The 27,999-nt window shown below is 32.3% G+C and overlaps 4 protein-coding genes and 1 long non-coding RNA gene across 15 annotated transcripts; 4 read left to right on the top strand and 1 right to left on the bottom strand.

Moving 5' to 3' along the window:
* The first annotated feature begins 1 nt into the window (after position 1).
* On the top strand, positions 2 to 9,048 carry LOC107945008 (putative disease resistance protein RGA1). Its single transcript, XM_041105226.1, has 4 exons — positions 2 to 741; positions 5,063 to 8,004; positions 8,210 to 8,266; positions 8,595 to 9,048. The coding sequence occupies exons 1-2, from the start codon at positions 231 to 233 to the stop codon at positions 7,996 to 7,998; spliced, it is 3,447 nt and encodes a 1,148-aa protein (XP_040961160.1). The 5' UTR covers positions 2 to 230; the 3' UTR covers positions 7,999 to 8,004; positions 8,210 to 8,266; positions 8,595 to 9,048.
* Positions 8,944 to 11,360, bottom strand: LOC107944758 (transcription factor E2FA). Its single transcript, XM_041105229.1, has 2 exons — positions 10,958 to 11,360; positions 8,944 to 10,063 (listed from the first exon to the last, which is right to left on the bottom strand). Exons 1-2 carry the CDS (start codon positions 11,195 to 11,197, stop codon positions 9,950 to 9,952), a joined length of 354 nt encoding a protein of 117 aa, XP_040961163.1. The 5' UTR covers positions 11,198 to 11,360; the 3' UTR covers positions 8,944 to 9,949.
* A 4,825-nt stretch (positions 11,361 to 16,185) lies between these two features.
* Positions 16,186 to 18,061, top strand: LOC107951702 (uncharacterized). The gene is made up of 4 exons (XR_005920865.1): positions 16,186 to 16,580; positions 16,682 to 16,749; positions 16,848 to 16,877; positions 17,439 to 18,061. It is a non-coding gene; the product is annotated as an uncharacterized lncRNA (long non-coding RNA).
* A 1,378-nt stretch (positions 18,062 to 19,439) lies between these two features.
* LOC121223540 (uncharacterized) lies at positions 19,440 to 20,276 on the top strand. Its single transcript, XM_041105228.1, has 2 exons — positions 19,440 to 19,752; positions 19,850 to 20,276. Exons 1-2 carry the CDS (start codon positions 19,609 to 19,611, stop codon positions 20,114 to 20,116), a joined length of 411 nt encoding a protein of 136 aa, XP_040961162.1. The 5' UTR covers positions 19,440 to 19,608; the 3' UTR covers positions 20,117 to 20,276.
* A 2,307-nt stretch (positions 20,277 to 22,583) lies between these two features.
* LOC107951700 (putative disease resistance protein RGA3) lies at positions 22,584 to 27,312 on the top strand. Of its 11 annotated transcripts, none has more exons than XM_041105217.1 (4): positions 22,584 to 26,137; positions 26,344 to 26,400; positions 26,673 to 26,741; positions 26,876 to 27,312. In XM_041105217.1, the coding sequence occupies exons 1-2, from the start codon at positions 22,691 to 22,693 to the stop codon at positions 26,344 to 26,346; spliced, it is 3,450 nt and encodes a 1,149-aa protein (XP_040961151.1). In that variant the 5' UTR covers positions 22,584 to 22,690; the 3' UTR covers positions 26,347 to 26,400; positions 26,673 to 26,741; positions 26,876 to 27,312. The 11 variants fall into 11 exon arrangements, with proteins under 11 accessions (XP_040961151.1, XP_040961152.1, XP_040961153.1 ...); XM_041105218.1 differs by having other exon boundaries at positions 26,673 to 26,746; XM_041105219.1 differs by having other exon boundaries at positions 26,611 to 26,741.
* Positions 27,313 to 27,999: the final 687 nt, after the last annotated feature.

Here is a 27,999-nt window from a genome sequence, read left to right as displayed (position 1 = left end):
TCATCCCAACTTTGTCTTCATTGAGAAGTTTGACAATTTCCCACCAATCAACATGACTTTAACATGGAGGGACCATTTCCCACCAATCAACATTACTTTTTATTTTATTATACTACTTGCTGGGTGGATGGATCCACATCTGTGTTTCATCTTGTTGGAATCATTCTCATTTTAGTCCTCCTCTTTCACTAATCAAACACTTCTTGCCTTGATTTCAGTTTGAACCAACAATGGCCGAAGCAATTGCTTTCGACATTGCCGCAGAGCTCATTATTAAGTTGAGCTCTCGTGCTCTCTCTCAAGTTGGGCTGTGGTGGAATCTAGAACATGACATCCACGACCTCAAACGCACTGTCTGTCAAATCAAAGCTGTGCTTCTTGACGCTGAAGAGAAATCGGTGACCGACAATCTCGTCAAAGTTTGGCTTGAAGAGCTGAAAGATGTGCTTTATGATGCCGACGACTTGCTCGATGATTTCTCTACTGAAGCTTTGCGGAAAGATGTATCGGGTGGGAACAAGCTGACGAAAGAGGTACGCCTTTTCTTCTCAAGCTCAAACCAATTTGCTTATGGTCTCAAAATGGGTCGGAAAATGAAGGCCATTAAGGCGAGATTAGCTTCAATTGAAAGGGAGGCCAACACTTTTGGCTTCATTCCGCGTGATCGCCCCGCGGAAACCTCTTTCATGACTAAAAGGAGGCAGCAAACGCACTCTTTTGAGCGTGAAGATGACATAATAGGTAATCCATTACGCTCCGATTACGCGCCTATTACATTACCGACCCATTCCGGCGTTTGGTTCGCTGTAATAGGTATTACGTGCGTATTACAATCCCGACCTAATCCCCAAATTCCCTGATTTTCTATTCCCTTCCCAAATCGAGGATTACCCATTACGTCCGGCTTCCCTTCCCAACTCTCTATTTTACCCTCCTTCCCCACCCGACCCTCTCCTTTTTCTGTCCTCATCATTTCTCCTCGTCTGCCTTTACCGATTTTCTCTTTCGATCATTTTTTCCCTTTCATTTGTTGCAGCAGGTTTAAAAGCCACTGCTTCATTTTTTTCTCTCGGTCTCGGCGTAAGGTATGAATCTTGAACTTTTCATTTTAGTTTTCTGTCTTTGCCTTGGATTGTGGCTGCTTTGCATGCTGATTTGTCTGTCTTTTCATTTCTTCATTTTTCTATCGGTCTCTGTTTTCGTCGGCTTCACTGTCTCAGATCTTCAGTTCAACTAATAGGCAGAGTCTCTTTTTGAACTGATTGCTTCACTTCATCGTCCCCAAATTTCAGGTGGTATTTCCATTATACGGATGTGTATATATATTATTTTCATTTGGATGCTTTTGATTGACATGCAAACGGGTCAATGTAATTAGGTGATTTTCGGTACTCATGAAACTGTTTGATTTTTTAAAACTGTGATAAATAAATAAATAAAAAGGTTGTTGAATGCTGTGTTTGACTGGCCTTTTATGCGTAATCTTATAAGCTATACATTTGGTGAGTGGTTGATCTGTTTGATAGAGTGATTTAACTTGGATATCTGTGCTTCGTTTTACTGGGGAGAGTTTATTGAATAGAATTTCTCATAATATATCGATTTTAAGTAGTAGGGGAACTTTTAGGTATTTAAAGCGGGTGAAATTGTAGATTTGGGTATTTTCGTTTTATGAAAAGTTGTTGTGGCTAAAAGCCTTACCAAACTTTGTTTCCAATGATTTCAAGTTGATTGTGAGCAATACTGCCTTGTGGTTTCTTTTGATGTTTGCGCATGCCAGGCTGCATTTTGATAACCCAATGAAAGTTTAACTTAACTCACCTCTCATTTCATAGGATATTATGTTTGAAAATGAAATGCCGCAATTTCATGAGTTTATGGAATTGATCTCATATGCATACTTGGAATAGTTTTTTTTTTATTTCCTTTCATTTCTTTCTGCTCTTATGCAAAACAAATGGGAGTTTGCTTTATAGCATGTTATTTGATTCAAGGACAAATATTATATAACAAGATATGTTATCTGGTTTGCCAGACTAAAGAAATGCTCCACATGGACACAATGAAAAGACTTCCAGTTCTGTAATATCTGGACTACAAACTAGCAGATTGTGAAAAAACTAAATGCATTTTACTTCTGCAGTTTTTCCTGAAAATTGCTTTCATCTATCTAACCTAATATTTGTGCTCTGCGTATTTGCATTTTGTTTGTTTTGCGGTTTCTATACAAGAAATCTGTTTTTCTTCAGATATTCTTCCTTGAATTCCTAGATTTGGATCTTGCAAATTAGAGATAATTCGCAAGAGGAACTATGAGTTGCTTTGGCTGTTGTGAAGAGGATGGCATCTTGTGACAAAATTTGCAAAGTTCTGGATATTTATGAGGAGAGGCTGTCAAAGAACAAGTACTTGGCTGGTGATTTCTTCAGCCTTGTTGACCTGAGCCAGCTGCCATTTACTCAGTACTTGGTGGGTCAAATGGGAAAGGAATACATGACAACCAGCAGGAAGCATGTGAGTGCTTGGTGGGATGATATTAGCAGCAGACCGTCCTAGCAGAAGGTTCTCCAGCTCTATGCTCCTCATTTCTAAGAATTGAAAATGATGCAATCTGGGGGTGGGGTCTTTTTAATGATGTCTGCTTTGTTGTTTAGCAGTTTGGTTTGGTTTGGGGTCTGGTCTTTGACTGTTTTAAGAGGCCAACTAGTTATCCTGTGTTAGTTATACTTACAATAAAATGTTGGTAGGGGTAGGGGGTTACAATTATCGTTTTGTTTGCCTATGTTTGATATTATGAATAAAGATGAAGAAATCATGGAGATATCAAAGAGAACCAAGTGCACAATTGAATGTGCTTCAAAGGCAAATTTTTTCTTTTATTTTCTATGGTTTTATTACTTATTGATTTTCTTTTTGTTGGTTTAAATCTTCGAAATAATTGTCCAAAAGGTTTTGGTAGTGTTGGCATTGGCATCAATAAAAGTTTGAGCTTACTATGAGTATAATTTGAACCCAAATGTGGTAGTGTTGGCATTGACATTAATAAAAATTTGAGCTTACTATGAGTATAATTTGAGCTCAAATCACATTTGTGGTCACCCAAATCATATTTGAGGTGATAAATACTTTATCCATCAAGTTAATACAGGGTTCAAGTTAATTATGGTGTTTATTTATTGTTAATAATTTATACAAACTTATGATTATAAGTAGTGTAAAAAAGGTAAATTATTTACTATGATATCAAACAAGTGAAGTGGCTTATTATAAGTTAATTATGTTTATGCAGAATATAATTCTCAAGTTATATTATGATTTTAGTAAATTCATATAAGAATATTTATTATTAAGAATTTTATGAAATTATATATCATTATTAAATTATATTTAATATTAATTATTTTAAATTATATATATTCATATAAGAATATTTATTATCAATAATTTTATGAAATTATATATTATTACTAAATTATATTTAATAATAATTATATTAAATTATACAAATTCATATAAGAAAATTTATTAGTAATAATTATTTTAAATTTTATTAAATCATATATTTTAATTAAAATATAGTTAATAATAATTATTTCAAATTATATTATATAGTATCATATATTATGATTTTAAGTAAATTCATATAAGAATATTGATTATTAAGAATTTTATTAAATCATATATTTTAATTAAAATATATTTAATAATAATTATTTCAAATTATATTATATAGTATCATATATTATGATTTTAAGTAAATTCATATAAGAATATTGATTATTAAGAATTTTATTAAATCATATATTTTAATTAAAATATATTTAATAATAATTATGTTAAATTATATTTTATAGTATCATATATTATGATTTGAGTAAATTCATATAAGAATATTGATTATTAAGAATTTTATTAAATTATATAATTTTATTAAAATTATTTAATAATAATTATGTTAAAATATGATTAAATTATTTATTATTGATATTAATAATCTTATTAAAATTTAATAACAATAACAATAATCATTTACCAAAACAAATTTATGCTAATTATTAAGAATTTTATTAAATTATATATTTTAATTAAAATATATTTAATAATAATTATGTTTAAATATGATTAAATTATTTATTATTGATAATAATAATCTTATTAAAATTTAAATAACAATAACAATAATCATTTACCAAAACAAATTTCTGCTAAGGGTATTCTAGTCATTTTAGTTTTTTCATTATGCTATTACACCTCTATTACACTCAACCAAACACAGGATTACTATTACGCCTCTATTCCATTACATTCAACCAAACAGTTGATTTGCTATTACACAGCTTTTCCATTACACCTCTATTCCATTACACCTCTAATCCAATACTCCTCTAATCCAATACAGCAACCAAACGTGCTCTACTTTTTATTTAATTATACTACTTGCTGGGTGGATGGATCCACATCTGTGTTTCATCTTGTTGGAATCATTCTCATTTTAGTCCTCCTCTTTCACTAATCAAACACTTCTTGCCTTGATTTCAGTTTGAACCAACAATGGCCGAAGCAATTGCTTTCGACATTGCCGCAGAGCTCATTATTAAGTTGAGCTCTCGTGCTCTCTCTCAAGTTGGGCTGTGGTGGAATCTAGAACATGACATCCACGACCTCAAACGCACTGTCTGTCAAATCAAAGCTGTGCTTCTTGACGCTGAAGAGAAATCGGTGACCGACAATCTCGTCAAAGTTTGGCTTGAAGAGCTGAAAGATGTGCTTTATGATGCCGACGACTTGCTCGATGATTTCTCTACTGAAGCTTTGCGGAAAGATGTATCGGGTGGGAACAAGCTGACGAAAGAGGTACGCCTTTTCTTCTCAAGCTCAAACCAATTTGCTTATAGTCTCAAAATGGGTCGGAAAATGAAGGCCATTAAGGCGAGATTAGCTTCAATTGAAAGGGAGGCCAACACTTTTGGCTTCATTCCGCGTGATCGCCCCGCGGAAACCTCTTTCATGACTAAAAGGAGGCAGCAAACGCACTCTTTTGAGCGTGAAGATGACATAATAGGGAGGGATGATGATAAAGCAGCTCTTCTAAAACTCGTGTTGGAGTTTCAAAGTGAAGAGAATGTTTATATCATTCCAATTGTGGGGTTTGGAGGGTTAGGGAAGACTGCTTTGGCCCAACTTGTCTATAACCATGAAATGGTCAAAAATCATTTTGCCTTAATGATGTTTGCGTCTGTTTCAGATGATTTTGATGTGAAAGTTATTGTAGCGAACATTATCAAATCTGTGACTAATCAAGCACCTGATCAAAATCTTGAAATGGATCAATTGCAAAAACAACTTCGAGATAAAATTGATGGGAAAAAATATTTGCTTGTTTTGGATGACATTTGGGATGACGACCCAGAAAAGTGGTCTAGGCTAAAGAAGTTATTGATGGGTGGGGCTAAAGGGAGTAGGATAATAGTAACTACTCGATCTCTAAGGGTAGCGGAGATAACTAATAAATGTCCATCTCATGTTTTGAAATTGAAAGGCTTGTCTGATGATGATGCTTGGTCTTTGTTCAAAAAGATAGCATTTGAGCAAGGATATGCAGACTCAACAAATTCAGCCTTTGTGGAAGTAGGGAGACAGATTTCGGAAAGGTGTGGTGGGGTTCCCTTAGCCATAAGGACGATAGCTGGTACATTATCTTTGAAGAAAACTGCAAATGAGTGGCATTCTTTCAAAGAAAATGAACTTGCTAAAATATCACAAATTGAAGGAGAACTTCTACCTATCCTGAAATTGAGTTATGATCATCTCCCGTCTCATTTGAAGCATTGCTTTGCTTATTGCCGATTGTATCCAAAAGATTACAGAATTGAAGTAGAAGAGCTTGTTCAATTTTGGATTGCACAGGGTTTCATAAAGCAATTGAATCAAGGTCAATCTCTCGAGGAGATCGGATTTGGGTATTTTAAAGATTTAGTTGAAAGAAGTTTCTTTCAAGAGGTAGAAGGAGACTTGATGGAAGAAATGACATGTAAAATGCATGATTTAATGCATGATGTAGCTGAATCAGTAGCAGGGATGGAGAGTAGTATTGTAGATTCAAATAAAATTGCAAGTGATGTTGGTGAAAAATGTCGCCACATATCAATTAATCCTTTATTAATTCCTTCATTAATTCCTTTGTTTAAGGGCAAGAAGTTGCGAACCTTGTTACATTTTCAAGACAACAACGATCAAAAATTGAGTGATGAAACTTGGGATTTGATAATTGCAAATTGTGGATGCTTGCGTGTATTGAAATTGGATTCTATGGGTATTCGAAAGATTTCACCCTCCATTTGTAAGTTGAAACATTTGAGGTACCTTGATCTTTCTTGGAATTTCAATATTAAGATTCTCCCAAAGAGTATTTGCAAGATTCAGAATTTGCTAGCGCTGAAACTTGACTGGTGTGATGGGCTTCAAGAATTGCCAAAGAAGATTGAAAAATTGGTGAATCTTACCCATATTGGGTGTGAAGGTTGTTTGGATTTAACTCATATGCCACGTGGAATAGGGAAGCTGACTTCACTTGAGACGTTAAGGATGTTTGTAGTGGATAAAGATGGGTCCCATGGCGGTGCAGATCTAAGTGAATTGAGACTGCTTAACAACTTAAGGGGACATCTAGAAATAACAAATTTGGGATTCGTAAAAAATGCAAAAGAGAAGTTTAAGGCTGCTAATTTGAAAGAGAAGCAACATTTGAGATCGTTGCATTTACAATGGAATGTTGATTCTGATGATGATTATGATGATGAGAAGTCACTTGAAGACCTCCAACCCCATCCTAATCTCAAGCAGCTCCATATTGCAGGATGGAGGGGTGATGCCAAGTTTCCAAGTTGGCTTTCTTTGCTCACAAATCTGGTTTATATGACAATACATCGGGGTAATTTCAAACAAATCCCGTCCTTTGCGCAATTTCCTTGTCTTAAACGGCTGACCATACGTTATTGTACTAAGCTGGAGTACATGGATGATAATAGCCCAAAAGGAAGTCAAGGAGAAGCACAATCATTCTTCCCATCACTTAAGCATCTTTCGCTCTGGGACTGTCCGAATATGAAGAGTTGGTGGAGGACGACAAAACCAATCGATGATGATTCCAACGAGGACGACACAACAGTTATGGGAACATCAACCATGGCATTTCCTTGTCTTTCCTCTTTAACAATTCAAAATTGCCCTTTGACTTTGATGCCACTGTATCCATCACTCGATGATAAGCTAGAGTTGAGGAATACCAGTTCAAGGCCGTTAAAGCAGACTATCAAGATGAACATCAATGCTAAGGCCCCATCAACTTCAACCTCTTCTCTTCCACTCTCCAAATTGAAATCTTTCGATGTACACAACATTGAGGGGTTGTACACTCACACGCTAGATGAGTGCCTGCAACATCTCACCAGCCTCAAAAGATTAACAATAGGAGATTGCAAGGAGGTTGATTTAGAGGGCATGCAATGGGAACCCCTTAAGAATCTCTCTCATTTGGAGATTGATAATATTCCAAAGCTGGTGTCTCTCTTCATTTGGCTTCAACATCTTGTTCAATTGCAAACATTAAAAATTCATAACTGCAATGGATTGAGGTCACTGCTTCCTGTGTTCCAACATCTCACTTTCCTTGAAGAGTTCGAAGTAAAGGACTGCAAGAAGCTGGAGTTATCTGGAGCTGGCATCCAAATATTCCAAGATCATACAAGCCTACGCTCTCTACGGCTGGAACATATTCCAAAGTGTCGGCATCTTCCGAAGTGGCTTCAACATCTAACAAATCTGCAAGGGCTTTATCTCGTTAATTTGCCCAATTTAACATCTCTTCCGGACGAGATGCGTTGCCTAACCAAATTGCAAATTTTAGACATAAATGGAATTCCTCAGTTGGAGGAAAGATGTCGGAAGGACATTGGCGCTGATTGGCATAAGATTGCTCACATCCCCCACATTTGGTAGTAACAGGTTGGTCTGTCTTTGTTATTTATTTATTTTGATGACCTTATTTTTTTTGAAGAAAAATAAGAGTGGTATATTGAATCTCCAAGTCAGGGGTCTGATGCCATTTTTCGTTGAAGTTGGATACTGTTAATTTCCTTGTTAAAATCCCTTTGTTTTCATCCTACTTTTTACTTATCATCTTTCATAATATTTTTGCTGATTTGTGCAGAAAGGCATTGGAGAAAGGCATTAGTGAACTTCAATCATTTTATATGCATAAAAAGAGGTGCTAATTTATCTATTTGCTTTTTACTTTTAAATCATAAGAATAACTTGACAATTGCTTCTAATAATTTAATTCTAAAAAATCATTGATGTGGAGAGAGAGGCCTATGAAGCCTTCAAATTGGTTGTACTATATGCTCTGCTTTCTTCATTTAAGCACGCACTTATCATATCTTTATTTCAGAATATTTGGTGGTGAGATTGAAGTTGATAAAATGTTTCATTACTTATATATCAACAGCATTATACTAAACACACATATGTGCAAATATAAGGCTGATAATAATGGGATTTGTAACATATTCTATGTTGGCATTTATAATTTTCAGGTTCATTGATGCTTTTGGAAGAGTCGTTGTTCAAGCATGACAATTGCCAGACATACTGCATTTGAAAATTTATTATTTCACCTTACATGGAGCTTATTAAGAGCTTGATTCATAGTAGGAAAACCATCTGAGCGTTGAATGTGAATTTTCACTTGCATAGCTAAAATGTGTTGGGAGAGAATTTACTTAATTGTACAAAAGTGAGATTGCATCAAGTGTTTGAGGGGTTAAGCTTAAATCATTTCTTTGTACTATGAAGTTCATAGTGGATTCATCTTTGGGCAAAGCCCCGTAGACGTAAGACAAGTTCCGAACTGCGTAAACATCTTAATTGTGTTCTTTATTTTCCTTGTTGCATAATATGTACCAACTCAGGAAAAAACACATTTTAAATGTTCCAAACAGTATTCAAATGCAGGGATGCACAATTGATTATGAGACAATAATTGTTTTAGACGGTATTTCACATTTTTCAATTATGATGCTTCCAAAAGATGTCGATGTCCTGGTTGTATATACATGACACGTGTGTTGATGATTATGTTGGCACACATCAAATTACAAGTTGAATAACACCTTATAAAGGCCTATCATGGCACAAGCCAATATTCCAAGCATCTAATTGTTATTTTTCCCATTGTTTTCCTTATCAAAATACAAGTAATTTTCAACAATGTAATTAAAATGTAATTTTCAACAAGGTAGCGAAATGTGGAATTAAATTTTTCAAAAATTTTAAAGAACCTAATGAGAATTTCAAAAAAAAAAGGGTCTAATTAAAACTAACAAGACTATTAAAGGGCTTAGTGAAGATTTTAAAAAAATTGAGGAGTTTAATTAAAATTTTCAAAAAAATTGAAGGCTTAATTCGAATTTCCCAAATTTGGAAAGGGGGAGGGGTATGGAGAGCTCTGGCTCCCATTGCCTTCTGCCTCGAGTAATTTTTGAAACTATAAAGAAAGTGTTGTGATCTGTCCATGGCATTGTAACCTACGCTCTCTATCACCGGCAAAAATTCCAAAGTGTCGGCATCTTCCGGAGCGGGTTGCAATTTCTTTATCTCTCTGATTTGCCCAATTTTAGATCGCTTCTGAGATGACCAGTTTGAAATCTTTACATATACGACAAATTCCTCAGTTGGAAGGACATTGGCGCTGATTGGCATAAAATTGCTCACATCCCACGCATTTGGTTGTAATCAGGTTGATGGAAAGGCATTTGTGCAGTAACCCATTGGAGAAAGGCATTTGAGAACTTCAATAATTTGCAAGAGTTCCTCAGTTGATGGAAGGACATTGGTGCCGATTGATTTGTTGGCTTTTGAGGTCTTTGATCTATTATTTATCCTTCCTCCTTTAGCAGATACAGGTGTCTGGAAGGGACTGTTGGATATGCTGGTAACTCCTGGACTGCTTTGTCCATTGGCTAGACTCATCATTTTTGTCTGCTGCGCTTTTCCTTTTTAATTGCTGAGAAAAATCAGCAATAATTCAAAGTAGTGACAATGGCAGGCAAAATTACAAGGTCCCTTAGTATCTGTGCATGGTTATATCTACATTAACAACCAATTGAATTGAAGAAAATAAAATAAAAAAGAGCATAAGTTTAACAGATGCATATGTAGGAGAGCTTGTATAAGAAAACTTACTGTTAGTCATAAGAACCATCAGAAATGCTTCACTACTTGAAGACAGAATGAAAAAGGAATATAATATACGAACATAATTTTGCCTGACAAACTATCAGACATATTATACATAAGGGGGAAATATGTATATCAACTGAATCATTTTTCAAACATCCATCAAAAGAACTAACACCCATCAAGCTTTCTTCATATAGAGCACGGCATTAAATGTTTGGCTTTAAACCGAGAATGGAGTAGCATAACATAACCTTCATCTCTTACTATAACATTTATATTACGTAAAACTAACATACTATCAATTGCAATTATATTTGCTAGTACTAAAACTTAGCTTTCTCAAATTAAGGCATCAAAATGTTTAAGTCATCAGGTTTTGGACATTGGATGAGGCAAGCATTCATTATATTTCAACTTAGATCAGCAAACGAGCACTTTAACCATCAAATACATCATCTAAAAACGGGAATAGATCACGTATTAAAATACAGACATCACAATATCACTGCAGAAACAACTAATGCTACTGATAATTTATCCCCTAAGAAACTTACCCACCGTGAAAAGTTCTATTTATGAACAGATCAAAAGATCACACAAAAAAATTAAGCAAACGACATTAAGCGTTAAGTGAGAGTACAATTCTCATCAAAATTGAAATAATATACTACTAATTACATGATAGCCACCATTTTCAAAAGAGAATTTTTGAACTCACTGGAAATCTCACAATAATTGCTTCAACTTCTTGATCGGCGACGATTCCACGACTTTTACTAGGTGAAAATCTGTGATAATCATCGGGATGAACAAACGGCGGGTTCGTCGAATCGAAGGCCAGGTGACGACGTATCGGCGGAACAACCGGAGGAACCGTCGAAGCTGGTGCTGTGGAAGCCGTAGGAGGAGGTTGATACGGCAGCGTGGGACCATCGGAGGCTCCAGCCCCGCCGGACATGGAGGTATATGATTTCTAGGGGAAGGAGGTGGGGGTATAATTGGAATTGGGGGAATAGGAAGAGAGAGAAAGTGAGGGTTTTAGTTTAGACGTTAGAGAGAGAGTAGAAAACGAGGGAAAAGGGAGGGAATCTTTTGTTCGGATAAATGTGGAGGGAAGTATTTTGTACATAATTACAATTTATTTTTATCTTTTTGAACTCTTATCTTTTTCAATTATTCAATTTCATCCACAATAAGATTCAGATACATGTATAAGGGTGAAAGTACCTGTAGTATAGGGACTACATCAAATTAGTCTCAATACTATTAAAAATGATCAAATAAAACCAAATTACCATAGAGTAAACATTTATTGCACAAAAATGTATTAAAATTTGTTAACTCTGATAATGTTAAATTTGTTACAATAAATGTTAATTCTGTTACAATTTGATATAATTTTATTCTTTTTTAATAATGCAAGAATAAATTTGATCTATTTAATAATCAAGAGACTAATTTGATACAGTCTATAATATGGGGACTTCCTAAATACTTTAAGCTTTATAAGTTGACCCTATTTCACTATTCATTTAATATTAAAAATTAATGTTTTAATAATATTTACACATTTTTATAATTAAATATAAATAAAATGTTTTTAATTAATAAAGAGTAAATCAAGTTGTATTAAGTTTGCCCAAAGCAAATAATAATAATAATAATATCTTATCAAAGAATAACCTTCAATCTGACCAAATTGAATGGGTTAAATCAAGCAAGTAATTATATTTTTACTGTGTGAAATAATAAAATTTATTTTTCAATTTATGTCTAAATAAGTTTTTTTATAGTTTTATTTGTATTTAGATAAGTTTATGGTTTTCTTTGGATGTATAATTGGATCAATTCTAGTAAAATTAAAAATAACGTTGGGGTGAGATTAGTTATTGGAATAGTTAGATTGAATATCGTAGTGATGTGATAATAACCAGTTTTGGATATATATTTGGATTCAATAACAATTGTAGTAGTGAGGTGAGGTTAAAAATGGATAAAAACACCTCTTCCATCCCTCTTTAATTCAATATTTTGCAAATTGGCCCTTCTAAAAAAATAGAGTAATTTAATCCCTATCAATTTCAAAAGTGAACTAAGGACAATTAACAATAATGTTAATATTTTTTGTCACTTGTATATAATTTTGATTAGTATAATAACAAATTCAGTTCATACATAATGTGTAAATGTTGCAATTTGATTTTGTTAAACTAGAACTAAATTGACAGAATGTGTAAACTTTTAAGGCTAAAGTTATTATTATACCAATAAAAATGTGTACAGATGACAAAAATATTAACGTTGTGCTTAATTATTCTTAGCTACTATATTTCGAAATTAACAATGATAAAATTGCTCTAAATTTTTTAGAAGGACCAATTTGCTTGAGATCAAATTTGTAAGGGACCAGAAAGGTGTTTTCACCTTAAATTGATTATTACGGATGTTAAATTATTTATATTTAACATTAAATAATATAATATATACTAAATTTGCAAACATGGTAAATAATAAATTTATTAATAAATATATTTTTATTAATTTTTTTATTTATTATTACATATCTACTTATTTAGATTTAATTCATATAAAATTTGATTATGAAAATTATATTTTTTCTTTGAAATTATTATAAACTCAAAATTCTATACTTTATATAAATGAAAATAATAAAATATAATAAAATTATTTATATTAAATAATAATTACAAATATATTTATGATAATAAATTTACATGTATTCAATATATCATTATATAAATATTAATTTGTAATATATTTAATTTTTATAACAATTAAATAATTAAATTTATAATTATGATATGATATGTACTTATATAACACCTCTATAAGGTTATAGTGAGAAAAAACAATCTCATTGCAAGTTAAATTTTTTAAGAAAATCTTTTATGTCCTGTTTGGTGCAATAAAATCAAGTGATACTTACCTCAATTCAATTCAATCATGATACTTACCTCAATTTGCTTATCATGTATATTAATTTAAATTTTAACAATTAATAATTAAATTTGAATTATAGTAATACTAACCGAAATTTCTCTCGAGTCACTCCTTGTCCACCTTCTCCTTTCCTTTCTTGGTTAATGACTCTTGCACGACATTAGCTACGTAATTAAACAATTAAAAATCATTAATACACAAATTCATCAAAATATTTCTATTTATACCTAAACTTTACCTAAATTCTAATTTAATCCCTTATCAATACTAATTTTATTTTCTCAATCTAACTCCTTATTCTTTCTCAATTCTTACTATAAACTCATTTTAACCCTTCAATTTCACCATAAGTCCCTAATTTCGGGATTCTTTCAATTTAGTCCCTACTAATCAAAACTTAAACTTTATTTTACAATTAAATTCTTTACTAACTTCTAACCTGAAATTAAATTAATTTAACCCCTAATTCTTTCATTTATTCAACATAATCAATGTCTAAAAATCTAATAACTTCCAAAATTTTGACATAAATCCAATAATACTTTGTTCTAAGATTCCAAAAACATCAAAACTAAGAGAAAAAGGATTAAATTGACTTACCAAATTAACTTTGAACCTTGACAACCCAAATTTTCCTTTTTCTTTTTCTTTCTTTCTTTTTCCCTCTTTCCTTTCTCTGTTTCGTTCTACTTCTCTGTTCTTTTTCTTTCTTTATTTCCTTGTTTCTTTTATTTCTTTACTTTATATTATAATAATAATATAATTACAATAAATATCTAATTAATAACTAATACATATATTACAAATGTATACATTTTTTTTACACTTGTACTTAATCTATACCCTACACTTGTCACGAATTAATTTATTAATCACATAAATATCTTATAATTTAATTATTTATCTAATAAATATCTATTTAATATACAATATAAATATTACAATTGTATATATTTATCTTTTTACACATGTATTTATAATTACCACACACTTGTCACTTTTTATTGTTTAATTATTAGTTTAGTCCTTTGACCTTTCTCTTTTCTATAATTAACTTTCACACTTAATTCAATTTAGTCCTAATACATAATTAACTTTAATTCAACTAAATTCACTTAACTAAAATCCAATTGATCTTATAACTAATTCTATAAATATTTTTAATAATTATTTTACGAGTCCGTTTTAACAAAACGGAGACCTGATAATTCACTTTCCAATACTTGCACTTTTTAGATCGTTACAAAATTAAAATCCCCCAAACCCTATATTTTTTTTGTAAGTTTAGAATTTAGTTTGTATATTTTTATTTTTAAGAATTTAGTCCCTATATTTTTAAAATTTTAAAATTCAAGTCCAACTATTAACACTGTTAAAATTATTTTATTAAATTCAGGTTCATTAAAATGTCATATTCTTAGTTACATGGCTACCAAGTAAGTAAATTTTTTTTAAATCAAACTGTCACACTAACAAATCCAACAAAAAAAATTAACAGTATTAACAATTGGACCTGAAATTTGAACTCTGAAAAGTAAAAAAAATTAAATTCCTATAAATACAAGTATAGAGACTAAATTTCAAATTTATGGTGAGTACAAGGACATATCGCATATTTTAACCTAAAAAAGGGTACCCTACTTTAGTAGTCATCCAACTAAGTTTTTTTTTCTTTTTCGGTCAGTCAATTATGAAAAGTTACAAAATAGTCTCCCAACAATTCAATTTTATCATTTTTATCATCAGTTGGCTAATGAAAAAATAGAAAACACCAAAAAATCCAAGATAATTGGGTGAAAAAAAAGGAAAAAAAATAGTTTATTGATTATTTTGTAACTTTTCATAATTAGGTAAAAGTTGAATGACTTTTAATATAGTTTACCCAAAAAAGAATATTAACCGCGTCAAATAGAAAACGAGAAAACAAATTTCAAACAAAGATAAACAAAACGATGTACTTAACGATGTTACTTCCTTCTTCTCCAACCAAAACGCCGTCGCTTTGTTCCCCAAACGTAAAACAAGGTGGGACCATTTCCAACCAACCAAACATTATTTTCATTTAATAATAAATGTGTTATAATTATTTATATTCATACAAGAAGTTATTTGTATTAAATATCCTCAATTTATTAATTAATTTTTTAAAATTAATTTATAAATTCTAAAATATTTTAATTAAGTTTTGAAAGTATTAATATTATATCAATAAAATCATTTTATTTTTGTAGCTGTCAGTTTAGGTTTTAAATTTCCGTTCTCATTTGACATGGATTAAATTGTAAATACTTGTATACTCATCATATTAACTTGATTCTAAAATATTAAAAACACGACGAGATTATAAAATTTAAGAGGATTATTTCTTCTTCTTCTTCTTCTTTTTAACACATTAGATTAAACAAAATGCACACTTTTAAGATATTAAATTAATGGATTTTTATATTTGATGTATCATATAATTATATTATACACACAATAATATCACTTCATTAAAAAAAATAAAATTCACATACTGATGTTGTTCTGGTCAAGGTTTTCAAAACTAGATAGGTGGTCAAACCAATCATATTAATTGATTTTCGGTCCAATTTGTTTGTTCGATTCAATTGAAATAATTTAATTTAATTTAGGGTTTGTTCGATTCAATTGAAATAGTTTAATTTAATTTAGGGTTTTTAGATATGGAAGTTTCATATTACAATAATTGAATTTTGAAAATTTTTATAGATTTTTTATATTATATATATTAATTTCTTTAAAATGTTTTCAAATTTAACTAATCATAGTTAGACATGTATCATATATTAGTAAAAATTGTTCACACCAATCTTAATTGTCCTTATTTATTCACCTTTGAAAACTACATGGTTTCCATTAATCTGTTTTCACCGGCCTCAAAAAATTGACAATAGGAGATTGCAAGGAGGTTGATTTAGAAGGCATGCAATGGGAACCTCTTGGTTGGTGATTGGTAATATTCCAAAGCTGGTGTCTGTCCCCCTTGGGCTTCAACATCTTTTTCGATTGAAAACATTGGGAATTCATGAATGCCATGGATTGACGTCACTCTTTCCTGTGTTCCAACATCTCTTTTTCCTTGAAGAGTTTTCAATAAGTAACTGAAAGGAGCTGGAGTTATCTGCACCTAACTTCCAAATATTCCAAGATCATACAAGCCTGCGCTCTCTAGCGCTGGCAAAGATTCCAAAGTGTCGCCATCTTCCAAGGCTTATTCTCTCCGATTTGCCTAATTTAACATCGCTTCCGGACGAGAACCAGTTTGGAAGAGTTCTTTATGAAACGAATTCCTCAGATGGAGGAAAGATGTCGGAAGGGGATTGATGCCGATTGGCACAAGATTGCTCATATCGCTACAGGTTGGTATATTGACTCTCCAACTACGGCCTCTTTTGCCAAAATAGAACAAGCTTTTGGTGCAATTTCTTCATTTATCATTTTATTTGGCTATTTTGTGCAGTAAGCATCGAAGACTTTTAGTGAAACGAATTTGGCAATTTCAAGAATTCAAATGCAGTAAAAAAAGTGGTAATCTAGCTAATTGCTTTACGCTTTTAAATTATATTAATCTCACCATCCCAATGATCTGATGAAATCCATATGTGTATACACATTTGAAATTGCAGCTTATACCAAATACCAACAAGGAATGACAGGTAATTCATACCCCTCATTTATTTTCTATTTGATTCAATAAAACAAAATTGAATAATTTAGATTTAGTGTGAAGCATTTTGGTGGTTCATATCTATCATTTCATACCTTCTAATACTTTAATTCTAAAAAATCTTTATTGGCACCCAATGGACATTTTCCAAAATGCTTGCATGCCAGCCTTCAATATGCTTCTACTTCATGCTCTGCTTTATTCATTTTCCAAATTTAAATCTTAATCATATGTATATACAATTTTATGTTTTATCTTGGAATTTTTTATTTTTTTTACCCTTCATTTTTGTTAGCTTTTGGCTCTATCCTTCGGCAGAGCATAGCATGCAATACAAAAAGCAGAGATCATACTTTCTACCCTCATTTGTTTATCTGCCCACATATTCGATTGGCATGTATTTTTCTGAAAGGCATTTGACAACTTTAAGAATTTAGATGCAGACAAATGGGTGGTAATTACTTAATTGCTTTACATTTTTAAAATCATAATAATCTCATAATTTCAAATGATCTAATATAACCTCGTAACTAAGCTGCTTCTTTTTCAGCATGAGTTCAATGGAAGAGCCAAAAAGCAGGACATGCATTCTTCATCAGCTGATCTGTCCATGGCATTGTGCTCCCATGAAATCCTCCTCTCTATGCACATTTGTTCTTTCTTTTTCTTTTTTTCTTTGTTGAAGACTCAATCTGTATGCATTCTACATCAGCTGATCTTGGAGTGTGTATATATAGATGATTTGTGGACTTAAAGGAACACTTAGTGAGTAACTATTATTTGAGTGCCACCTTACGAGTGTCGATTTTCTCTTGCATAGCTAATGTAAGTTGGAAGAGCGTTTACTTAATTGTACAAAGGTGAGGTTGCACCATGTTTGGAGGGTTGGGCATAAATAATTTCATTGTACTGTGAAGTTTATAGCGATTTTATCTCTAGACAAAGCTCACAAATGTAGGATGAGTTTTGAACTGCGTAAACATATTGGTTATGTTCTTTATTCTCCTTTATTTTTATTTTTGTGTGTGTCAACTTAGAAAAAAAATACATTTTTCTCTTCCGGAGTTTCAAATAATAATCAAGCACATGGAAACACAACTAATTATCAAGCAATCTTGTGTACATTATGTAAGACTATCATTTAATGAAAACATTTCAGTACCTAATGATTGGTTGAATGTTTAGCATAGCTCCCTTCAGTTACCAAACGTTGAGGATACAAATATGGATGCCCTGCACTTTTAGCTTATTACAAAACAACTAAACCTAGATCCAATGTCTTCTTTATCTTCCATTAACTTTTGTAATTTAGGAATTTTGTTTTCGTTGAAAAGGAAAATTTTGGGTAAAATTAATATTATATGAATAAAGTTAGTTTAGTTCAACAACTCAAGCAAGGGGAGAAGAGATGTCTATATATGTTCAATTTGTACCTTGTGAGCTATTTTCAATTAAACTAAGGTAAAGTCCACTAACCCCATTGAAAATTTTTGACTATATAGATTCGAAGCTCGGCTCAAAACCATCGATAAAAGTCAATTTTACTTTTATTTCAGATTGATAAATCCTGGATCGTGCTCCAGTGAAAACAAAGTTGTGGACTATATTCGAAGTGGTGAAGAAAGCGAGGTGTTATCTTTTAAAGTAAATTTTGAAAAAGTATAAAATTGTGTGGAGTGACAATTTCTTGTCTTGGTTATGAATAAAATAGCTTTGTACATTCATTGTCAAACTTTAGTATATAATCATCCCTATAGAAGCAATAAAGTTTTAATAAATGTGTTGTTAATCCAAAAGTATAGGGAAATAAAAGGGAAGGAGACTTACTATTCTTTATCAAGTTCAGAGGCTCACTTGAAATTTTGGAGGATTTGGGTAAAACTATTAAATTTAAAAAATAGGCTCGTTTAAAATATGGGTCGAACTCGAATTTGAATATTCAAAGCCTAAATTTGGCCCGACCCATTTTTTTAGTTTGTAATATTTTATATTATGTTAATTTTATATGTTATGTAATTTGTAACAAATAAAAATTAAATTTATAATACTATTATAATGTTAAGATGACTATTTATAAAATTTTTATAAACATGTAAAATTATTAAATATTAAGTTAAAAATAATATGAATACATTTTAATTTTTTTTAAAAATAGTATGAGTGGAGTTAAAACTAGTTTTAGTTAGCTATTTAAAAATTTGAACAGACTTTAAGTTTCTAGTTTGGACTAGGCCGAACTTAAACAAATATAAATACTTTCATTTGCTTTTACATTCTCTATTATATTTTGGCATAATGATTAATTTAACCTTCTAACTTTATGAAAAATCAATTTAGTCCTTAAATTTGCATTATTTATCAAATCACCTTAAAATACATAAAAAATTTTAATATTTATTAATTTTATTGACATGGATGCCACTTTAGCAATTAACTAATGTTTTAAATATAAAAATTTAAAAAAAGTATACAACTTATTAAAAATTTTAAAAAGTACAAAAATTATTAAAAATTATTTTAATTTTTTTTTAAAAATAATCAATTGCCAATGTTTAATCATTCTTATTTTACTCCTCTTGCAATAACGAAACACTTCTTTGCCTGATTTCTGTTTGAACCAGCAATGGCCGAAGCAATTGCTTTCCACCTCGCCCTAGAGCTTATTACTAAGTTGAGCTCTCGTGCGCTCTCTCAAGTTGGACTGTGGTGGAATCTCCAACATGACCTCGACGACCGACAATCTCGTCAAAGTTTGGCTTGAAGTGCTGAAAGATGTACTTTATGATGCCGATGACTTGCTCGATGATTTCTCCACTGAAGCTTTGCGAAAAGATCTATCGGGTGGGAACAAGCTGACGAAAGAGGTACGCCTTTTCTTACATTAAATTTTTGAACTCACTAGAAATCTCACAACAATTGCTTCAACTTCTTGATCGGCGACGATTCCACGACTATTACTAGATGAAAATCTGTGATAATCATCGGGATGAACAAACGGCGGCTTCGTCGAAGCGAAGGCCAGGTGACGACGTATCGGCGGAACAACCGAAGGAACCGTCGAAGCTGGTGCAGTTGAAGCCGTGGGAGGAGGTTGATACGGCAGCGTGGGACCATCGGAGGCTCCAGCCCCTCCGGACATGGAGGTTTATGATTTCTAGGGGAAGGAGGTGGGGGTATAATTGGAATTGGGGGAATAGGAAGAGAAAGAAAGTGAGGGTTTTAGTTTAGACGTTAGAGAGAGAGTAGAAAACGAGGGAAAAGGGAGGGAATCTTTTGTTCGGATAAATGTGGAGGGAAGTATTTTGTATATAATTACAATTTATTTTTACCTTTTTGAACTCTTATCTTTTTCAATTGTTCAATTTCATCCAAAATAAGATTCAAATACATATATAAGGGTGAAAGTACCTCTATTCTAGGAACTACATCAAATTAGTCTCTCTATTATTAAATGGTCAATTTAGTCTCTGTACTTTTAAAAAAGGATCAAATAAAACCAAATTACAACAAAGTTAACTTTTATTGCATAAAAATTATATTGCAAATTGTTAACTTTGTTAATGTTAAAATTATTACAGTAAATGCTAATTTTGTTACAATTTGACATAATTTGATTCTTTTTTAATAATACAAGAATAAATTTGATTTGTTTAATAATCGAGAGACTAATTTGATACAGTCTATAATATAGGGACTTCCTAAACACTTTAACCCTTATAAGTTGACCCTATTTCACTATTCATTTAATATTAAAAAATAATATTTTAATAATATTTACACATTTTTATAATTAAATATAAATAAAATGCTTTTCATTAATAAAGAGTAAATCAAGTTGTATTAAGTTTGCCCAAAGCAAATAATAATAATATCTTATCAAAGAATAACCTTCAATCTGACGAAATTGAATGGGTTACATTACTATTGGACAAATGTATAAATCAAGCAAGTAATTATATTTTTATTGTGTCAAATAATAAAATCTATGTCTAAATAAGTTTTTTATAGTTTTATTTGTATTTATATAAGTTTATGGTTTTCTTTGGATGTATAATTGGATGAATTCTAGTGAAATTAAAAATAACGTTGGTGGTGAGATTAGTTGTTGATATAGCGAGATTGAATACCGTAGTAATGTGATAATAATGAATTTGGTTCGATTTCGGATAATTGTAAATTTTTAATTTGTATCCATAAACCGTCTAAACACCTTGATTTGGATTGATTTTTAATTATTTTGTTTTGTTTTTTTTTACTCGGCCCTACTTACTAGAGGTAAATGATCATACAAAGGAGCGCTAACATGTTTAATAGAAGTGGAACAATTTATATTTAGGCTCTCTTTATATAGACAGTGAGATTAGCTCTAATGAGATCGAAAACATATATAACAATAATAAGATTAGAAACTATTCCACACCATCTTGAATTTTAGCACTAAAAATTGCCAAAAAAAAAAGAAAGAAAGAAGAAAAACAACTATTTTTTGCCATAATGATTCTTTTGGTCTCCAACTTTATATAAAAAGTTATTTCAACTCTCCATTTAATTTTTCGTTTCTTTTAGTTCTTAAACTTGTAATTTTTGTCAAATCACCCCAAAATGAGTGAAAAATTAACATATATTGATTTTGCTAATGTAGCATACACGCGGATTGCCATGTATAAGCCACATAAGCAATTAATTATTTTTTAAAAAAAATCAAAAAAATATATTAAAAATTTTAAAAATTATAAGAAAATATTTTTTAGTATTTTTTAAAAATAATTGATTGCTAACGTGACATACACGTGGTAATCCACCTATATGTCATGTCAACAAAGTTAACAAATGTTAACTTTTTCACTCATTTTGGATGGTTTGACAAAAAAATGTAAGTTCAAAGACTAAAAGAGAAGGAAAATAAAAAGAGAGCTAAAATTATTCTTTTATAAAATTGGAATGCTAAAAAAGTTGTTATACTTTTATTTTTCAAAATAATAAAATTTCCATTAATAACACTTTAAACATAAGTGCATCTGCATTTGTTTCGTAATTGTTCTTTTTATAAATTCACCATAATCATGTTAAACAAATAATTTAGTGAGGTTAAGTATTGTAATAGTGAGATTAAAGTTAATTGTAGAATATGTATTTGAATTCAAATGTAAATATATCGATAAAATGAGAATAAAAAATCACTATTAAAGCAGAATTAGATGCCCTCATCGATGGTTTTTGGCTTGCTCAATTTCTTAAAGCCGATGATGTCATTTTTGAAACATATTGTGCTAACTTTGTCAACTGCTTTAGTTTTCACAATGAGGACATTATAATCTTTGATCACTGCATCAAGGAGCTCACAAGATGCTTGATTCTTTTGTTTCTACCGAGGTCAAATGGGTGAAACATGGTTGTAACAAATTAGCCGATTCTCTTTGTAATTGAAATCTATCTATGTGTTATAATTTGTCTTTTGGGATGGATTATCCTAGCGATATCCGTAACATTGTAATTTATGATGCAACTTAAAATGAGGTAGTGACCTTTGGGCCTCAATCTTTTTCTCTTTTCTTTCATAGTTTTTTCATTAATTTCAATTATTTGTAAGGCTCCAGAAGTTTGACAATTTCCCACCAATCAACATGACTTTAACATGGAGGGACCATTTCCCACCAATCAACATTACTTTTTATTTTATTATACTACTTGCTGGGTGGATGGATCCACATCTGTGTTTCATCTTGTTGGAATCATTCTCATTTTAGTCCTCCTCTTTCACTAATCAAACATTTCTTGCCTTGATTTCAGTTTGAACCAACAATGGCCGAAGCAATTGCTTTCGATATTGCCGCAGAGCTCATTATTAAGTTGAGCTCTCGTGCTCTCTCTCAAGTTGGGCTGTGGTGGAATCTAAAACATGACATCCAGGACCTCAAACGCAATGTCTGTCAAGTCAAAGCTGTGCTTCTTGACGCAGAAGAGAAATCGGTGACCGACAATCTCGTCAAAGTTTGGCTTGAAGAGCTGAAAGATGTACTTTATGATGCCGACGACTTGCTCGATGATTTCTCTACTGAAGCTTTGCGGAAAGATCTATCGGGTGGGAACAAGCTGACGAAAGAGGTACGTCTTTTCTTCTCAACCTCAAACCAATTTGCTTATGGTCTCAAAATGGGTCGGAAAATGAAGGCCATTAAGGCGAGATTAGCTTCAATTGAAAGGGAGGCCAACACTTTTGGCTTCATTCCGCGTGATCGCCCCGCGGAAACCTCTTTCATGACTAAAAGGAGGCAGCAAACGCACTCTTTTGAGCGTGACGATGACATAATAGGGAGGGATGATGATAAAGCAGCTCTTCTAAAACTCGTGTTGGAGTTTCAAAGTGAAGAGAATGTTTATATCATTCCAATTGTGGGGTTTGGAGGGTTAGGGAAGACTGCTTTGGCCCAACTTGTCTATAACCATGAAATGGTCAAAAATCATTTTGACTTGACGATGTTTGCGTGTGTTTCAGATGATTTTGATGTGAAAGTTATTGTAGCAAACATTATCAAATCTGTGACTAATCAAGCACCTGATCAAAATCTTGAAATGGATCAATTGCAAACACAACTTCGAGATAAAATTGATGGAAAAAAATATTTGCTTGTTTTGGATGACATTTGGAATGAGGACCCAGAAAGGTGGTCTAGGCTAAAGAAGTTATTGATGGGTGGGGCTAAAGGGAGTAGGATAATAGTAACTACTCGATCTCTAAGGGTAGCGGAGATAACTAATAAATGTCAATCCCATGTTTTGAAATTGAAAGGCCTGTCTGATGATGATGCTTGGTCTTTGTTCAAAAGGATAGCATTTGAGCAAGGATATGCAGACTCAACAAATTCAGCCTTTGTGGAAGTAGGGAGACAGATTTCGGGCAGGTGTGGTGGGGTTCCCTTAGCCATAAGGACGATAGCTGGTACATTATCTTTGAAGAAAACTGCAAATGAGTGGCATTCTTTCAAAGAAAATGAACTTGCTAAAATATCACAAATTGAAGGAGAAATTCTACCTACACTGAAATTGAGTTATGATCATCTCCCGTTTCATTTGAAGCATTGCTTTGCTTATTGCCGATTGTATCCAAAAGATTACAGAATTAGAGTACAAGCGCTTGTTCAATTATGGATTGCACAGGGTTTCATAAAGCAATTGAATCAAAGTCAATCTCTCGAGGAGATCGGGTTTGGGTATTTTAAAGATTTAGTTGAAAGAAGTTTCTTCCAAGAAGTAGGAGAAAGATATCCATGGGAAGGGCTAACATGTAAAATGCATGATTTAATGCATGATGTAGCTGAATCAGTAGCAGGGATGGAGAGTAGTATTGTAGATTCAAATAAAATTGCAAGTGATGTTGGTGAAAAATGTCGCCACATATCAATTAATCCTTTATTAATTCCTTCATTAATTCCTTTGTTTAAGGGCAAGAAGTTGCGAACCTTGTTACATTTTCAAGACAACAACGATCAAAAATTGAGTGATGAAACTTGGGATTTGATAATTGCAAATTGTGGATGCTTGCGTGTATTGAAATTGGATTCTATGGGTATTCGAAAGATTTCACCCTCCATTTGTAAGTTGAAACATTTGAGGTACCTTGATCTTTCTTCCAATTACAATATTAAGATTCTCCCAAAGAGTATTTGCAAGATTCAGAATTTGCTAGCGCTGAAACTTGACTGGTGTGATGGGCTTCAAGAATTGCCAAAGAAGATTGAAAAATTGGTGAATCTTACCCATATTGGGTGTGAAGGCTGTTTGAGTTTAACTCATATGCCACGTGGAATAGGGAAGCTGACTTCACTTGAGACGTTAAGCATGTTTGTAGTGGATAAAGATGGGTCCCATGGCGGTGCAGATCTAAGTGAATTGAGACTGCTTAACAACTTAAGGGGAGAGTTAAGAATAACAAATTTGGGATTCGTAAAAAATGCAAAAGAGAAGTTTAAGGCTGCTAATTTGAAAGAGAAGCAACATTTGAGATCGTTGCTTTTAGAATGGAATGCTGATGAAGATGATGATGAGAAGTCACTTGAAGACCTCCAGCCCCATCCTAATCTCAAGAAGTTCTGTATTGCAGGATGGAGGGGTGATGCCAAGTCTCCAAGTTGGCTTTCTTTGCACACAAATCTCGTTTCTATGACAATACATCGGGGTAATTTCAAACATCTCCCATCCTTTGCTCAATTTCTCTGTCTTCAAGATTTGGTAATTTGTGATTTAACTGAGCTGGAGTACATGGATGATAATAGCCCAAAAGGAAGTCAAGGAGAACAACAATCATTCTTCCCATCGCTTAAGTATCTTTACCTACGGGATTGCCCAAATATGAAGAGTTGGTGGAGGACGACAAAACCAATCGATGATGATTCCAACGAGGACGACACAACAGTTACGGAAACATCAACCATGGCATTTCCTTGTCTTTCCTCTTTAACAATTAGAAATTGCCCTTTGACTTTAATGCCACTGTATCCATCACTCGATGAAGGTCTAAAGTTGTCGAATACCAGTTCAAGGCCGTTAAAGCAGACTATCAAGATGAACATCAATGCTAAGGCCCCATCAACTTCAACCTCTTCTCTTCCACTCTCCAAATTGAAATCTTTCGATATACACAACATTGAGGGGTTGGACACTCACACGCTAGATGAATGCCTGCAACATCTCACCAGCCTCAAAAGATTAACAATAGAAGATTGCAAGGAGGTTGATTTAGAGGGCATGCAATGGGAACCCCTTAAGAATCTCCCTCATTTGGAGATTGATAATATTCCAAAGCTGGTGTCTCTCCCCATTGGGCTTCAACATCTTGTTCAATTGAAAACATTAAAAATTCATAACTGCAATGGATTGAGGTCACTGCTTCCTGTGTTCCAACATCTCACTTTCCTTGAAGAGTTCGAAGTAAAGGACTGCAAGGAGCTGGAGTTATCTGGAGCTGGCATCCAAATATTCCAAGATCATACAAGCCTACGCTCTCTATGGCTGCAAAATATTCCAAAGTGTCGGCATCTTCCGGAGTGGCTTCAACATCTAACAAATCTGCAATGGCTTTATCTGGTTAATTTGCCCAATTTAACATCTCTTCCAGACGAGATGCGTTGCCTAACCAGTTTGGAGTATTTACACATACGAGAAATTCCTCAGTTGGAGGAAAGATGTCGGAAGGACATTGGCGCTGATTGGCAAAAGATTGCTCACATCCCCATCATTCGGTTGATTCAGGTTGGTCCGTCTTTGTTATTTATTTATTTTGATGACCTTATCTGTTTTTGAAGAAAAATAAGAGTGGTATATTGAATCTCCAAGTCAGGGGTCTGATGCCATTTTTCATTGAAGTTGGATACTGTTAATTTCCTTGTTAAAATCCCTTGTTTTAATCCTACTTTTTACTTATCATCTTTCATAATATTTTTTGCTGATTTGTGCAGTAAGGCATTGGAGAAAGGCATTACTGAACTTCAATCATTTTATATACATAAAAAGAGGTGCTAATTTATCTATTTGCTTCTAATAATTTAATTCTAAAAAATCATTGATGTGGAGAGAGTGGCCTATGAAGCCTTCAAAATGGTTGTACTATATGCTCTGCTTTCTTCATTTAAGCACTTACCTATCATATCTTTATATATATTTATGTTTTCTCTTAATATATGCCAACTGATTACTATCTTAGATGGTACCTGTGATACTGACAGGCTTTTGGAGGTATTCAAATTCATAATATTCATTGATGCAAGGCACTCTTTTATCTTTTTAGAATTCCAGCCAAATTTACTATTGAAGGTCCAAACAGGAAAAAAAGGAAGATGCTTCAGAATATTTGGTGGTGAGGTTGAAGTTGATAAAATGTTTCATTATTTATATATCAACAACATTATACTAAACACACATATGTGCAATTATAAGGCTGATAATAATGGGATTTGTAACATATTCTATGTTGGCATTTATAATTTTCAGGTTCATTGATGCTTTTGGAAGAGTCGTTGTTCAAGCATGACAATTGCCAGACATTGCATTTGAAAATTTATTATTTCACTTTACATGGAGCTTATTAAGTGCTTGATTTATTTCACTTTACATGGAGCTTATTAAGTGCTTGATTCATAGTAAGAAAACCATCTGAGTGTTGAATGTGAATTTTCACTTGCATAGCTAAAATGAGTTGAGAAATAATTTACTTAATTGTGCAAAAGTGAGATTGCATCAAGTGTTTGAGAGGTTAAGCTTGAATCATTTCTCTGTACTATGAAGTTCATAGTGGAGTCATATTTGGGCAAAGCCCCGCAGACGTAGGATGAGTTTCAAACTGCGTAAACATCTTAATTGTGTTCTTTATTTTCCTTGTTGCATAATATGTACCAACTCAGGAGAAAACGCAATTTTAATGTTCCAAACAGTGTTCAAATGCAGGGATGCACAATCGATTATGAGACAATAATTGTTTTTGACTGTATTCCAAGGCTATGTTCAATTATGATGCTTGGATTAGGACTCTTCCAAAAGATGTCGATGTCCTGGCTGTATATACATGACTTGTGTGTTGATGCTTATGTTGGCACAATCAAATTACAAGTTGAATAACGCGGGATTTTTATTAAAATAATACAAAAAAATTAAAAAAATATCAAAATAGTATACTTTTTTTATTTATCAAAATAGTACAAAAAAAGTTAAAAAAATAAAAAATTAGAAATATGGGCATGCCAGAGGCGGCACCAAAGGTGCCTGTGGCAGAGGCGGGACCAACATGTTCATATTTTGGCAATTTGTTCGAATTTTTTTTGAATTTTATTACTTTAAAAAAAATATTATTTTTTAATTTTATTATTTTACATTATTTTAATACATTATGTTTGAAATGTATTCATTTAGTGTGTTTTTTAATAAATTTAAAAAAAAACTTTATTTAGGTCACTAGTATGTCATTACCTCCAACGTTTCCGCGGCCTTATTTAGGTCAAGGATGCCATCTTCAGCATGCTTCATCAGATTGACAAACTTTTTCGTCAACAGACCTAAAAATGGTGACTGCATTATTGTCGTTCTCACCATCCATAGCAGGTTAAGGAGCTAAAACAGAC

This window comes from Gossypium hirsutum, chromosome D11, assembly GCF_007990345.1.
Source record: "Gossypium hirsutum isolate 1008001.06 chromosome D11, Gossypium_hirsutum_v2.1, whole genome shotgun sequence".
NCBI classification, from domain to species: Eukaryota; Viridiplantae; Streptophyta; class Magnoliopsida; order Malvales; family Malvaceae; genus Gossypium; species Gossypium hirsutum.
This window is presented reverse-complemented; position numbering and strand designations above follow the sequence as displayed.

What these genes read in the sequence shown, in the direction of transcription:
- LOC107945008 (XM_041105226.1), top strand. Translation starts at nt 231, where the DNA reads ATGGCCGAAGCAATTGCTTTCGACATTGCCGCAGAGCTCATTATTAAG. An exon ending in GCGTGAAGATGACATAATAG is followed by an intron (nt 742 to 5,062) that starts GTAATCCATTAC and finishes ATGACATAATAG; the next exon opens with GGAGGGATGATGATAAAGCA.
- LOC107944758 (XM_041105229.1), bottom strand. Translation starts at nt 11,197, where the DNA reads ATGTCCGGCGGGGCTGGAGCCTCCGATGGTCCCACGCTGCCGTATCAA. An exon ending in CAATTATTGTGAGATTTCCA is followed by an intron (nt 10,064 to 10,957) that starts GTGAGTTCAAAA and finishes GATTTTTCTCAG; the next exon opens with CAATTAAAAAGGAAAAGCGC.
- LOC121223540 (XM_041105228.1), top strand. Translation starts at nt 19,609, where the DNA reads ATGACCTCGACGACCGACAATCTCGTCAAAGTTTGGCTTGAAGTGCTG. An exon ending in GGAACAAGCTGACGAAAGAG is followed by an intron (nt 19,753 to 19,849) that starts GTACGCCTTTTC and finishes GACTATTACTAG; the next exon opens with ATGAAAATCTGTGATAATCA.
- LOC107951700 (XM_041105212.1), top strand. Translation starts at nt 22,691, where the DNA reads ATGGCCGAAGCAATTGCTTTCGATATTGCCGCAGAGCTCATTATTAAG.